Raw genomic sequence first — 14,987 nt, forward strand, 5'->3', positions numbered from 1 at the left:
GTTTGTCTCTGGCGGAGCTGTGAACCTGGTGTTCCAGCCCGACCCCTGGGCACCCCCAAGTCTTCTAGCGGCCTTTCCTCCCTCTCCTTTACCCAGAACCCTGCACAGCAACACAGCTCCCATACCAGAACATTCTCCTGCCTTCTCTCACTGACCAACACTTGGACCCTCGATCTCCCAATGATGGTAACCGCTAGTTCATGACACCTTCCAAGTAGCATAATACTTCAACCCAGCAAAAATATCTTCACAATGATTCTAGGTAGAGGCATTAATAAAAGAGAAAAGGCAACAAAGCAGGGAAGACCTGTCCTTTCAAATCACACTCCTCTCCCAGCCAGGACTATGTACCGCATTTGAACAACGAACCAATAAACAAAGCCTTGATCAGTCTGGTTTAAATGAACAAGTGATCGAGCACTCCTCACTTCCAGTTTTACAATGTCTTGTTTAAACTAGTTCCAGCCTGGCTGGTTACCCCTCACTGATGAGGCTCCTCCTAGCACTGGGGACATGGGGATGCCCGCTCCAAGTCCATCTTATATTCGTTTTCATAAGGAGTTTCTGCCATGACCTCCCAAGGGTGGGAAATGAGAAAAGGAAGTGGAGGCTAGGATTGGGCCTGGGAAGGAAAGGTCCCTGAATGACTCATCTCTACCAAAGTACAGTAAAAAGTGGTTAATAACTGCTTAATGACAATGCTGTAAACTGAGCTAGTTTTATTAAGTCCTGGAGGTCTCCTTTTACAGTATTTGTGTCCTTTGTCCTACGGGAACCAAAGCAGCCAGCAGATCCGCCCACCCTTGAAGCTGCAGCTGATTGCCCGTTAGTGCTAACGGAGGCATGGCCGACCCGGGGCAGACTAATGAAGGCACCGAAGAAGCAGGTGTGGGAGGAAACGGTTGTACGTCTGGGGTTGCCAGCCTCAGCTTCCTTTCCTGCTCAATGAGAGAGAAGAACATTTAAGCAAGGGATGAGATTTTTTGCAGAGGGCTACCAAGTTTAGCAACTCTTAGACATCAAATTCCCTTAGGAAGAGGGGTATTCCTTGGGGATTATTTTAATGCTAAATAGCAATCATTTCCCCAGCTTACCTTTCCTAACCTCTCATATCAAAACCTTTGCTTTTTGTCTCCCATGTTAAAGACCATGCCAAGCATGGCACAGTATTTTTCTCTAACGTGAACTCTGTGGCCACTGCTGATTCTAAAATTGTTTTACTGCACAAAAAGGAATTGTGTGTTGACAATTAAAGCATCAAGAAAAATGAGGATTCTGGCACTGCGTATACATTGGTTGAGAGTGAGGACGGTGATAAACGTTAAATGATATGAGTATCAAATACTGCGTCTTGAGAAGACAAAGCTTAAAACTATAGTCTATCTAAGTAGCATTTGGCTGCAGATACAGTATTTGCTCAAGTAATTCCTCCACGAGGAAGTACTTACTACCTTGAGAGCACACCACTTAAAATGATCAATTGTTGACAATCACCCTGGACAGTAATAAATATACATTTTTTAATATACTATCAACTATCAGGATAGTTACTATCAACTCTCAGGTTCATTTATATTATTCAGCTACTCAGATCTCAAATGAATACAAAAGAGGTCAGATCATACCCACATTATTTCATTAAAATAATGGGTTTTCCTTCTTAAATATCTGGTGAAATCTGTTTCTTCATTTTTTGATGTCCTTCTATCCCCATGACTATCTTACCCACACTTTCCAGAATGTCTGAATCTTTTTTTTTGAAATGATAAAATAATTTGTGTAGCTGAAACACAAAGGAAAAAATTTCAAACTAGACTTAAAGCTAAGACAACAGAAAATAAACACGCATTTACCTTTATCAAATCCATTAAATGACAAAACACTGTTGAGTCATTTGGTATTTTATGGGAGAGAGCCTTTTGTTTAAACAAAATGAAAGAAAAAAAAACCCCTAGAATTTGCCTTCTCAGGTTTCTAGATGTATTGAGAATGCTTTATTCAGAACTTCCTGTTTCAAACTAAATCAGACTTAGGTACACAGAAATCAGCAAACTAATTTTTTGCATAATATAAACACAAGAAAAGACACCTTACACATGTATTTTTCTTCTGTAGACGTCTAGTTATCAGTGAAACCATTATTTTTTTTATCATAGCCTTCGAAAAAAGAATTGTGATTTCTATGTAGGTGGATATCCTGTAGGAACCAAAGATGTATACGAAATATTGTTGACAGTCAAGTACAGGTACAATATCCAGTTTCTATAATTCTGAAATCCAAAAGACTCTGTAACTGATTTGTTGGCAAGACCTGACCAAACCTGAATTCACTGAGCATCAAAATCGAACCTGAACTGATCTGAGTGAGGCTGTTCATAGCCTTTATGCCACTTCACGTGAACATTTATATGTATATATATTCAGCTACAAGTACATTCATGTGTTTGATGATGAAATATTTCTTCAGCCCCATGGGGCAAGCTACTAAACACAGGCGCATGCCCTGAAGTCTGAAACATAACTGGTCCCAGTGTTTGGATAAGAAGCGGTGGGCCTGGATTAAGCCTGGTAAACCCATACTGGGTGTACTGAGCACCATTCACGGCAAAGGGCCGTCGCCTGCGCTCGCATTATCTGAACCCGTCATTTACTGAACTCATTATCTTCTCTAACTTCATCCCCTAACGACTCTTTCCTTTTTTAATTAGATAACCAGTCCTTAGTTACCCATCCCACCTTCCTAGTTACCTGTCATTCCACCCTTACTCTCACCTCCTTGTACCTCATCAGTTACTGAAGCTTCCCGAGGCTCTGAGAAGTCCCATCCTGCTGCCCACAGTCCCACCCCTATTTTAGACTGGCCTGAAGAATCTCAAGCCTACAGGACTGCAAGAGGCTCCACAAAAAAACACTTCCCTTCTTCCCGACTACTCCCCTAGTCTCTCCCTCTCCAATTCCCACAAGATTCGGCTCCAGATCAATGGTGTCATCGTCTCCCATCCTGTTCAAAGTCTTCCCTTGATTCGAATACTGCAAAGGAAGAGACAGAGTCCAAGCAGGAGACTGTTGTCTAAAGACAAAGAACGCAGACTCAGCCAACCTTTCTACTGCATCTCCTGCTCTCCTGGCACAAATCTTTCACGTCAGTCGTGAACATGACCTCCTTGGTTTTCCCCAAGCTCAAAAAAGCTAAGTTGTTCTCATCCCTCTTGCTTACACCATCCACCCCATGACCTGAAATCTATAATGAATTCTTTGCATCATGTCTGACTATTTTAATCTCGCTCATGCTTCAGACTCCCTTACCTCCCACATTGGCAGCAGAGTTTTCTTTCGCCTTCCTGGCCCTCGGTGCTCCCTTCCTGAATTCCCCCAGCTCTCTCAGTCTGTACTATTCATTTGATCCTTGCTATGCATGTCCCTGTATTATCAGAGTAATTAATTTTTCATGCATATGTATCTTATCTCTCTAGCCAGATTTTAAATTCCTTGAGAGCAGAAACCATGTCTGATATTTTATAAATGAATAAATGAAGATCTTTTTAGAGCTTACAATAAAAAGGCCACATTGGCAACAATAACATGTAAAAGACAAAGGAATATTAATTTATTTGTTCATTCGAATTTTATCAAATACTACAACATGCCAGGCATTGCTTCAGGCACTGAGGTTTAAATGATAAGCAATACAGCATAACCTCTGCCTTCGTGAGGCTTATGGTCTGGCTAGAAAATGAAACATTAATGAAATGATTATACAAATGACTATATACACGAACATATATATGTTTTGGAAAAGGAACGATGCAACATGAACAGGTCCAGGATCGTTTTCATAAGCTACACCTGTCAGCTCATTCTGAGCTGGCCTGCCCTTCCTTCATGTTAAAAAAGGAAGTGGCAGTGGACAGAGGCTCTCTGTACATGTCAGGAAACAAGAAGAGAAAAGGGGATACAATTAGCAAGAGAAGTTTGCTCAAGAAGTACAGTTGTCACAATCGTGATGTCCTAAGACCCGTCCTTACAGAAAGCTATCAAATCAGAAGGTGTTAGGTAGACCCTGATCACGTTGCCTTTCAGAGAATTACTTTCGTGGAATACAGCATCACAAAATTGCCTTTACGCTTAAAAGTCATACTCTACACTTTTACGAAACTTTGCTTTAAGACACAAGACTATGAAATCCATTTCTGCACTTGCCACCTCACCATTCAGGGTCTCCTGTACAAAAGAAAAGAAATCTTAGCAGAATATTCTGGGCAAGAAATTCCAGAATTTAGTGCAAAGAAAAATTCCCCTGTGAAACTTCTCATTTTCATTATTTCTGATATCCAAAGCTATGTAATACATCACATTTCCCCTCTTGTCCAGCCTCCAGACCAACAAGGTAGCATGCAAAACTCATGAAATCAAAACATACTTGATTCTGTGGTCCCCGTTTTCTATTCCTCTTCCATTTAACACATATGTTTTTGTAAACCATTTCAACTCCTCTTTGAAATAAAAATGATTTCTTGAATAAGCTCAAGAAATTTAAATTCTTCTTTTTATATAAGTCTTATCAGTGTAATAATTTTGGATTACTCTACTCATAGAGATCCCTAGATAACCCTCCAAAAGGCTAGGATGCAATATGCGAACACATGCTTATTTTTTTAAACAATGGAATCACCCAAACAAATGGAAAAGAGCATAAACTGAGATTCCAGTGGAATTCAACTTTCATAAGTCCTAATATAATACTCACCTCAACAAGGTTCAGTTTTAAACCTAAAGCAATTTCTCTGAAACACATTCATTCTGATTTCACATGTGCTCTTAAATTATATTCCACATTTGGGAAATTTGGGATCTGTGACTGGTCTGAAATCTTAAAAGTTTAGTTCTACTGTGTAGGAAAGCCAATTCTTTCCTTTTATTCCAATCATACAGCACAGGTGAGGAGGGGATGGTTTTAAATGCATATAATCCCTTCTGTCTCTGATAAAACACAATTTCCAATTTGCAACAGTCAGTATTTTTATTTGAGACAAAGCCTACTATAAATTATAAATCGTGAAAGGATTTCATGTTGTTAACTGAAAAGTCACAAACGGTCATCTTCATGGCTCACAAAAAATAAAATTTATAACCAATGAACTGGATTAAATCATGTGCTCACAGAATCATTCACTCTTCCTCACACATGCTTCCAAATGGCAGCACTGGGGAGTGGGTAGAGCTCACTGGTAGAGCGCATGCTTAGCATGCATGAGGTCCTGGGTTCAATTCTCAATACCTCCATTAAAAAATAAATAATTTTTTTAAAACAGCAATATTGTGTTGTCCTTTCAGAGTCTATTAAGAAGAGATTTTCCATAATAAAATGAATGAGGGAAGACTCAACAAATTAATGAAATGAAAGGGACAGTGGCAATCTACTTAATATTTTCATTTGGCATTTCATTAGAGAATTAAAAAAATAAAAAAGAAACTGTTTACTTAACTTCACAAACTGATTCTGATTATTTAGGAAACCATTCCAATTTCTGTAACAAAGCTTTCTGTGCTTACAGTTAACAATCCCACTCCTCTTAACAGACATACACCATCATCACCATCACCACCACCTACCACAGGCTTGCATCTGCAAATTGTTCAAGGGTTAAATATGGTCAGAGCAAGTGTCACGGAGGAGATAAGGCTTGAACTTGCATATGAAGGAAAAAGAGAAATTGGCCAGGTTGACAAGAGGACAAGCATGATGGGCATAGGAGAGCACGTGGGCAAAGGCACAGAGGCAGCAGCGGACACAGCTGGTTTAGGTACCAGCGGATAGTTCTGAACAGTGTGGAATGTGAAGAGACCAGGTTAAGAGTCAGGCAGGGGTAGATGATAACGTGCTTTGGATCTCAACTACAAGAGTTCGGATTGTAATCTGCAAGTGATAGGAGCCACTTAGCCATGCAAAAATATTCCAGTAGCAAAATCCAGGATGCACTGGAGAAGGAAAGAACTGTTAGGATCAAATGATCAAGAGTTTGTGAGTGAAGGAGGAAATGACAGCCACGAAGAAAGACAGAAGGAGAAGACCAGTTTGGAGTTCATTAGGAAATTCAACTAGGTGTCCAGCGATCTTATCCAGTTATCCCCAAGATTTGCAGAAGGCTATCATTCCTTCTCTAATAATCCATTTAATGTCATAGGTTTTTAATAAGGAGGAAAAAGTAACTTGCCAAGTAGAAGTGATAATGCTGACTATATTATAAAATGTTCCCTATTGTCAGCAAAAAAAAAAGACACACTTTTGCATTATTTTTATTTGTAGTCAGTAAACTACTTGGAATCTAGAATGATTCTTTTCCAGACTGAATTATTTATACAAATAAGAGAATTAAGAAGTAAGCCAAGACTAAATGTGATTTTAGTAAAAAAGATAAGCCTGCAATAGAATAACTTAAGGTGTAGCAATTACAAAAACCAAACAATCCGCCCTTATTATTAATACCATTATTTTGACCATATGATTCTCATTCAGTCTTTCATAATGTAGGCAGATAACTTTTCTCCAAACTGGATATTTTGGTCTAAGTTTGTCTTAGCTTCCTGCACCAAGCAAATTTATGGAATGGATTCCAAACACATTCAGCCATTGTTCGTAATGGACATCTGTTGTTCTGTGGGCTCAGCACCCTTCACTCACTTTTGAAGACCATCTCCCAGTTACCCTCTCCCTTCGACCTCTTCTATCCGTATGATTACTATGCATGACACCATGCTTGTTCATTGTTCAGTGGGTGGCCCAGCTCACAGCCAGTTCCTAGATATCCTCTGTGTCAGTGACCCATCACTCGTTGAACTTGAGCACCCACTCTCTAATCACACCCTAGCTGGGAATCACCACTGAAGAATGGCTGTCCTTCTGTTACAACACACCATCTACTAAGCCATCAGTCCTTTCCCTTTTCTTACGCCCATTTCACCTGTTCAGTTTCATCCAAATCTTCAGGCCCTTGCTCACTCCTCCCAGACCATCGTCTTCCTTGCCTTCTTTCCACATCCAGGCAGAACGGATGCTCATCAAATCAATAACTCTTGTGCTAGAACTCTCCATTTACCTTCCATCCTTTGTTTCCAATACAGCCAGCCCGAGCATTCCCCACTCAGATGAATCACTCAAATTCTGTTCCAGGTGACTGAGCTATGACAGAGAAAACTGCTCGACTATTCAGATTGGGGTCACTCAAATTTAGACTGGCTAATCACACCACAGCCCTCGGCCACCATCAGTAGCCCTTGCGTTGGTCCTAGTCAGTTGGCATCATTTCCTACAGTAGCTCTTCCCAACTTTGACCACTTTCTGAAGCCCCTTGCTCGTCAGTCTCTCCATCTTTCTCTTGAGCTCTCCTCTCCTCACAGTGAAGTAGAAACTGTCAGATGAGCACCCTCACCTCCCTACTCCTCCACCTCAAACGTACAGCTCTTTCTGAGGGACCAGGGTCTCTCCTCCTGTCCTTTCTCAGGCCACTATTTGCGTCTGCGTCCTATGTCACAGACCAAAGACAACTGCAGAGATGCTGTCTTTCTTCTGTATCTTTACCTGCACCTCAGTCTAGCTTCTTCCCCGACAACGACAAGCAGGTCAGTGAATCTCGCTCCTGAAATAAAACCACCAACTTCTAAAATAACAACAACAAGTTCTCTCCTTGGTCTTTTCCCCATTTTTAGCTACTTACCATTTCCTTCCTCCATTTCCTTACCAAATATCTTGAGACTACATATTTAATAATAAATATAAAATACATACATTTTATATGTTTATGCAATAGAAACAGATGGCAATAGTTTAACAGAGTTGAGAATATATATGTAATATTACGTGCATATACATATATACATATTTTTTGTTTATTCCCTAAACAATTGCCATCTGCTTCTAACCAAACTTCTAGCCTGAAAGTACCCACAGTAAGTCACCTATGATCTTGTAATTGCCAAATTCGAAGTCTTATTTCTAAGTTCTCTTCCTACTTGACCCAGTAGCATTTAAAACGCCCTTCCTTCCCCAGAGCACTTAGCACCTCTTTGCATGTTATACGTTCATTTGTTTAGACCCTTTCTCCCTCCTGTAGGATGTGTTTATAAAGGCAGACACCTTGCTTTTTTGATTCAATGTCTAGGATAGTGCCTGGCATAATAAGTAACCGAAGAATATTTGCTGAATAAACAGCACCCACCTCCTGGCCAAAATTGACTGGGTCAGAGGTGGGAACCACACCCAAACTGGGTCAACTCCATTTAAACCTAGGAGTAGACACTTGGGAGCAAGGGCCAAGTCAGTTCCTGTGAGTGGATGTAAACTGATCGCCAGTGTGAAAGGGCAAGAAAGCAGGTATGATAGAGAAGTCGAGACAAAAACATCCCGATGGAGTTCAAGCCTCTGTTTCCATTTATCCCAAGTATCAAAACAAACCCTATCCTTGGTCTCTGCAAAATATCCCAACATCCTTACAGTAAGTCACCTTTCAAACTTAAATTCATTTTGTCTCTTTTTCTGTTGCTTACTACCAAGAGATTCCGTACTACAACACTCTTCTGTGCTTGATCAGGCTCAAGATAAACATCCAAAAGTCAATGTTCCAAAAAGAGGAAACAAAACAATGAAGGTAAAAAGTTAGAGTTCCTGCTCTAATTTCCTGAATGAACAATATGCGTAAATATCTGGGCAACGGTTAACTTACTTTAATGAGAATGTGGCGTGATGGGAAAGCATCCTCTTTATAAGCCCTTTATGATACCACACTTAGGTACCATTTATGGGAAAAGAGCTATTTTCATGTCTTCTCTAAAGAAGATTACACACATTCATTTTAGATGTAACACTGTTTTTTATTTTATTATTAAGTTTGGTGCTAACTTTACTTCATGCTAACATTCCCTAGGCCGTAGAAAAGTACACCATTAAACAGAGAACAGTTGAAGAACCAGAGCTACAAACAGCGCGTAGCAAATTAAGGCTGGAAGGCAAACTGAGATGCATCCTAAATTGCCGTTTTGAAATAACAAAGCTGTGTCTCAGAGAAGAGAATTAAATAATTATCCACGTTACATTTCATGGGTACTTACCAAACAAACGCTGATGGAACAGGAACTTGCCAGCTATGAGTCCTATGAGAATGGCCAGTAGCCATAGAAGCACCTTCAGCAGCCTCCAGCCGACTCCTCTAGGGTATTTGTTTGTCACAAACGAAAAACAGTTTCCAACGACAATAACATTGGCTTCCGTTTGGCTATGAGAAACAGGGTCCTCCGCGAATATTAAGAAGTTAAAGAAGATCACCAAGTAAGCCACAATCATGCGAGACCAGGGATGCTGGAAATAATAACGGAAGTCTTTACCCATCCTTCAAAACTTCAGTTCCGTAGTTGACCTGCGTAAGAAAAGAGACACAGGGTTAGAGCAGAAAGACAAATGGTCTCTCTCGTCCTGTTACCCGTTTGGATGTCTAATGGTTCAATAAAGGGGTATTTGGGGAAAAAAATACCTGTTCCTACTTACGGCACCAAAACAAGTCTGAGATGGAGGACAGTAAATACTGTCCCTTCCCCATCATCTAATCATACCTGTGACCTTATGGGGATTTAGGAAAGGAGGAAAGTAAAACATTAGGTGAGGAGGAAGGGACATGAGAGGGCAGAACCAGGACCAAAATCAGGATGGTGACTGAGATGAATGACATGTGGATATCATCTCAGGAGGGACTGCAGAGCAAAAAAACAACGCGATCCTCTTCCTTTTTTAGATGATCTTTGTTTATGTTACAACCATAACACAGATCATTTAAAAATTAAAGCAAGGTAGACATACACTGAGCACTTATTAACAAAAAATAAACATCCTTCTCTGCCCAAATTCTCTCCTCAAAGTCCCCTAATAATTTGGGGGATACACTTTCAGATCTTTTTAACATTGACAAATGTGTGCATTGTGTGGACTTTTATAAAAATGTTCACAGTCTACTTGTCAAATAATTTCAACACAGAATAAGTTTCATGAAATAGCTAAGCCTATAGCAGAGTAGTTGCCTGTAGGAGGGCACCTCTGCTCGTGGGAAGTGAGGAGGAAGGGGAAGATTTCACAAAGCAGGATACACCCACATTGGAGGTTGGAGGATCAGCAGGATTTTTTTCTCCAGTGAAGAAGGCAAGCAAGGATGCTCAATCTGGGTGCGCGCAAAGGCACAGAGACACTGCAAAATGTGTAATACGCCTACAGGGGTAGGTCCTAACGGGGATGTGCACTGGGAGTACAGAAGCCTTTTTTAAAATGCGGATGTTCAGGCCCCACCTCCTAAGTCTTGCTCAGCTCCTCTCTCCTTCATCTTTGGGAGCCAGCCTGCCCATAGGAACACAAGCCCGCCGAGGTCCACCAGGGCTAGGACTGGGTGGTTAAGTCTACCTAATTCTGGGGTTCAGCACTGGTAAGCCCACTTGGAGGTCAGATTAAGCTATCGCTCTTTTTTTTTTCCCCTAGCAATAAAGCTGATTAAATCTGGGACACCAATAATAATGGTAAAATTTGCATTTTACACATGGCTAAAAACACCAAGTCACAAGCCTGAAGTAATTTTAAGCCAATGGAAGATCTGAGAATAGGCTGCAAGGCTCCTGAGATCCAGCCCAGTATTCTGGGCTGGTCAGTGTCAGTTAAACCCACCGTCCAAGCTAATGAAGACTCATCTTAACTATTTCAGAAAAGCAATATAAACACATGAAAAGATCGCAATAAAATCTAGCAAAACAAATAACCACTGTGCCCTGGATTCATAAACCTTCTAAGCAATTTCACATCCCTTGAGATCTTCATGAATACTCTGAAATACCAGTTCCCAGGGGCTGTAGCTCAGATCACTAAGGAATGGTGATTTTTTTTAACGTGAGGTTCATAGCCCAGTCAAAGACCTGTGTGGTTCTCACACCAAAGAGAGCAGAAAAAGTGGTGAAGAACAAACACAAACATCATGCATTTTCATGGTTCTGCCTGGATGCCGGAATGGGTCCGCTGTCAACTCGATTTTATGCGATGCAACATCTTTGGGAATGCCCAAAGACCACCACCGGAAGAGAACACACAGAAACATCTCAAGGCCAGTAAGTCTCAAAGCAGGAATAGTTCCTAAACTCCCAAAAGAACTGGACAGGGGTCTCCGTTAAGGAGTGAACGGGTTTCCATGTTGTTTCTCCCATGAGCGAGGAATTCTGGGGGAGCTGCCCCCCACCTCTCGTCCCCACCCCCACACAATCAAGGCAGCAGGAATTTGGAGCACCGAATACATATAACCTCGATTCTTTTTTTAAATAAATGCTTTGTGGAGGGTTGACATATACTTATTTTATTGTTGATTTTAACTTCAGAATCTTGCTCTGTCCACATGCCCAATCTGAATTTGAACATTCAAAGAAAAAAAATGGAGATAGCTGTTCCTCTGCATTATTGATGCTGTTTCAAGAGGTGAGAAGTACAGTGCTGAACAACAACCCTGCCCTCGTACAGACCCTAATCCCACAGCAATGCTGGGAATGCTACCATCAGGCCCACGTTACAGGTCAGAAAACGGAGCAGAGCGGTGCTGTCTGTTTAACTCACATATCCAGTGAGTGAAAGAGCCAGTATTTGAATCAAACTTCACTCCTGGACCTTGACCGCTCACGTAAACCGCAACAAAGCTGGAAGTGTTCGTTCCAATACGTATTTCGCATCGTATTTACAGCTTAGTCTTCATTCCCACTGACAGACTCGAGGACTTAAGACAACAGCTGAGGAACAGGATCATTTGGTCTTTTTATTTTATGCTAAACATGGCAACTTACTCTTGTCTCAAACTACAAAGCTGAAGTGATGTCTTCAAGGGGGTCTCAAATCTCAAAATCTGCATAATAACTTGAATAACACCTGTGCTCATCTCCACTTCCTGACTCCATACACAAGATTGCCAGAAGCCTGCCTGGTGATCCACAGGTGCCTGACACCCAGAGCACCAAAACTGCTTTCCCCTCTGTAGTTCACAGACAGCATCGTGATGATCAGTACAATCAAGTGGTGACCCTAATGTTAACAACGCAAGGATGACGGTTGTTTGGACTGACTGCGATACACAGTGTACGTGGTCTCCAAACCCTTTTAATTTTTTACAATTCAATTCTGCTACCGTAGATGAGCTTTTATGCTATGGAAATGTGCCTTTATCTTAGCTCTCAGCAGATCGCAGTGAAATGACCTGTTTGTGTGTGTCTCCCTCACCAGGTCATAAGGTTCTCAGGGAAGGGGCTGTTTACATTTGGGGTGCAGCACAGTGCTGGGCTCATAGCAGGCAATCAGCAAACACTTATGGGACACGCCGAGTGGTCCACCACCAAAGAGGAGTCCCCTGACTGTCTAGGTGAGAGGAGAAGGTGGCAGAGCAAGCTGCCACTCACCTCCACTAAGGGAAGAGCAGCTGAGTCCAACGACCAAAACAATGACTCGGCCGAAAACATCACTGGTGCACCCCACCCCCACCGTTACCATCTCACTTCAGCACCAGCTTCTGCACTGTTATCATCATGACTAAGACTAACATCTATTGAGGATTTATCCTGTAGCAGACACTATGCTAATAAGCTTTACAAACATCTCATTTAAATTTCATAGCAGCCCCATGAAGAAATACTCTACTGTAAGCAATGTTGAAACTGCATTTGGTAACTTGCATCAAAAACCAAAAAACCAAAACAAGCCTATGCCAGAGTCAGGATTCAAATCCAAGCCATGTGGCTTCCACATTCAGTGCTACACCTTCCCCACACTAAGACATAAATTCCAAAATCTTGCCCTTTACAAGTTGGTTAGAAAGTTCCTAACAATAAAGCCAACTAATAGAAAAGATTCATAGTACTTCTAGGGCAAAGAGTCTACCATTACTATTCAAACGGACTTGGCCGCTTGATCAGAAAGAACTAGGATCATGCGACCGACTGCAGGACTTTTCGAACTCTCTCCTTCTCCTTTGAGCATCAGTATTAGTTGAGGTGGTCTGTCCTTTTGCAATGCATCACTGACGTTCATTCTGTGATTTTCCAACTCTGCTTATAGAGAACACTGCACCTCTGAAAACTAGACTAATTCACACCATTCAATTCCCTCTTGTAAGAAATGACATCATTAGGTAGATGTCACTGTCAATATCTTGGAAGCCTCTGCTTTCCGCATAACAGCAGTGAAGTGACGAACATGATGGTAACCAAGGGCTGAAACATCATATACTGTCTGATAATCCATAGGCCTTCAGCCATGGTTCCAACTCTAGAGGGCCTGATATTTACAGTAGGTATTAGAAATGACATACATTTTACCACAAGCCAGTATTTCTCCTGGCACTGAAGGCTAAGAATGAAAAAAATGGAAGGTAGGGAATTACACTCAGGTTGGGAGGATCAGCTGAGCAAAAGCAGAGGCGAGGCGGTCTGGGACTGGCACAGAGCCGTACCAGTCCTGTGGGGCTGGAATGGAGCACTTGGGGGTATCTTAGGAGAGCTAAGGATAATATGGGGCCAGTTCGCAGAAGATCACACAGAAGTGTCTTTCTGTATTTTACGGAGTAGAAACTACAGAATCAAAGTTGTCAGAGCAGGAGAGTGATGCAATTGCTTGGAGCAGGCTTTTGAAAAGACTTCTCTGCTGGGCCTGGAAAATGATCAGCGGGTCTGAGGCATGACGAAAGTGGCGAGGCTAGTTTAGAGGCAACTCCGACAGTTTACGTAAAAGATAATCAGGTTCTAGACCAGGGCAGTATCAATGCCCTAATAATTGTTGGAATGATTTGTCTGAATGAACCAGGGTACCCTGCCTTCTTACTTCTTAGGGTCACTGCAAATAAATGAACATACCCTGGGACTTCAGGGTATGAATTTCACGTGTCCTCAGCAGGAACCTGGCGCAGGTGATGCTTTTTGCATAATGACGTAATGACATGATGGACTGTATCACTTCCGTTTAAAAAAACTCACAAACATGTATGGCAAAGTCCTCAATGAACTGATAAAATATGCTACACCAAAGACATTATCACTGGCCAAGTGAGCCACAGCCAAAGGACAGCTCTGCTGACATAGGTCTTAGCATCGAGTGATACCTAACCAGGTAACGTGAACATCGTTTTTTCATTGCAGAACACTACTCTAGGATAAAAAAAAGAATTTTTTGAAGCTCCTTGGTATTTACGTCTGAAAATTCACCTATAACCCTTCTTAGGTCTCATCAAAGGGCTTATTAAAGATGACTGCGCCTGTACTCTGCCAAGGGTATGAACTTAATTTCAGCACCGCGAATCTAATTCCTTAAGAAATAATTTTTAAAAAGACTCTGCACTTTTTTTTGTGGTATGCACTTTGTGAAGCAGACAGCTGTGTTTTGGACACTTCTTGGCTGCATCAGCACAAGACAAAGTTAAAGCTCTTTTCTTCAGTTACCTAGCTGTGGTATATTAATATGTGTAAAGCTCTCTGCAGTTAACAGAACACTTTCTACAGTATTTTCATTTAATCCCCAGGAAATAATCACTTTTAAAATTGCATGTCCAAAGGGCAGACAGAGCTTTAAATTATTTAATATTATTTCCTCACAAGATAAATGACAACTTATGTTCGTATCACATTTTACCTCTTGGTATTTTTAATGGGTGAAATCACAGACCTGGAATGACTGTATCGGAATGATCAAAAGACTCAGGAAAACTTGTCTTTCAGAAGACAAAACAAAGGGTGGTGGAAGGAACTGGGTCCGGTTCTACCTGACTCTGCTACTCACTAGCACTGTGACCTTGGGCCAATCCCTGACCTCTCTGAGATTCCATTTCTTCACCAGTAAACTCCTAATGAAAGAGCTTTCCTCACAGGGCTGTAGTGAAGACCAACGGAGATTTCATTTGTAAAGCACCTGGTCACTTTTAGGTGCTTCCTACTCTGAAGAC

General features: G+C 41.4%; 1 protein-coding gene across 8 annotated transcripts in view; it reads right to left on the reverse strand.

The window, feature by feature from the left end:
* The window catches only part of TMEM117 (transmembrane protein 117), a 442,837-nt gene that overhangs the window by 392,444 nt on the left and 35,406 nt on the right, over positions 1-14,987 (reverse strand). For all 8 annotated transcript variants that reach the window (XM_072972955.1, XM_031683081.2, XM_072972954.1 and 5 more), the window contains one exon: positions 9,106-9,410. In XM_072972955.1, the coding sequence (XP_072829056.1) occupies positions 9,106-9,382 (277 nt within the window). In that variant the 5' untranslated portion in view covers positions 9,383-9,410. The remainder of the gene's footprint in view (positions 1-9,105; positions 9,411-14,987) is intronic.

The sequence above is a fragment of the Vicugna pacos genome, chromosome 12 (assembly GCF_048564905.1).
Source record: "Vicugna pacos chromosome 12, VicPac4, whole genome shotgun sequence".
Taxonomy (NCBI): domain Eukaryota; kingdom Metazoa; phylum Chordata; class Mammalia; order Artiodactyla; family Camelidae; genus Vicugna; species Vicugna pacos.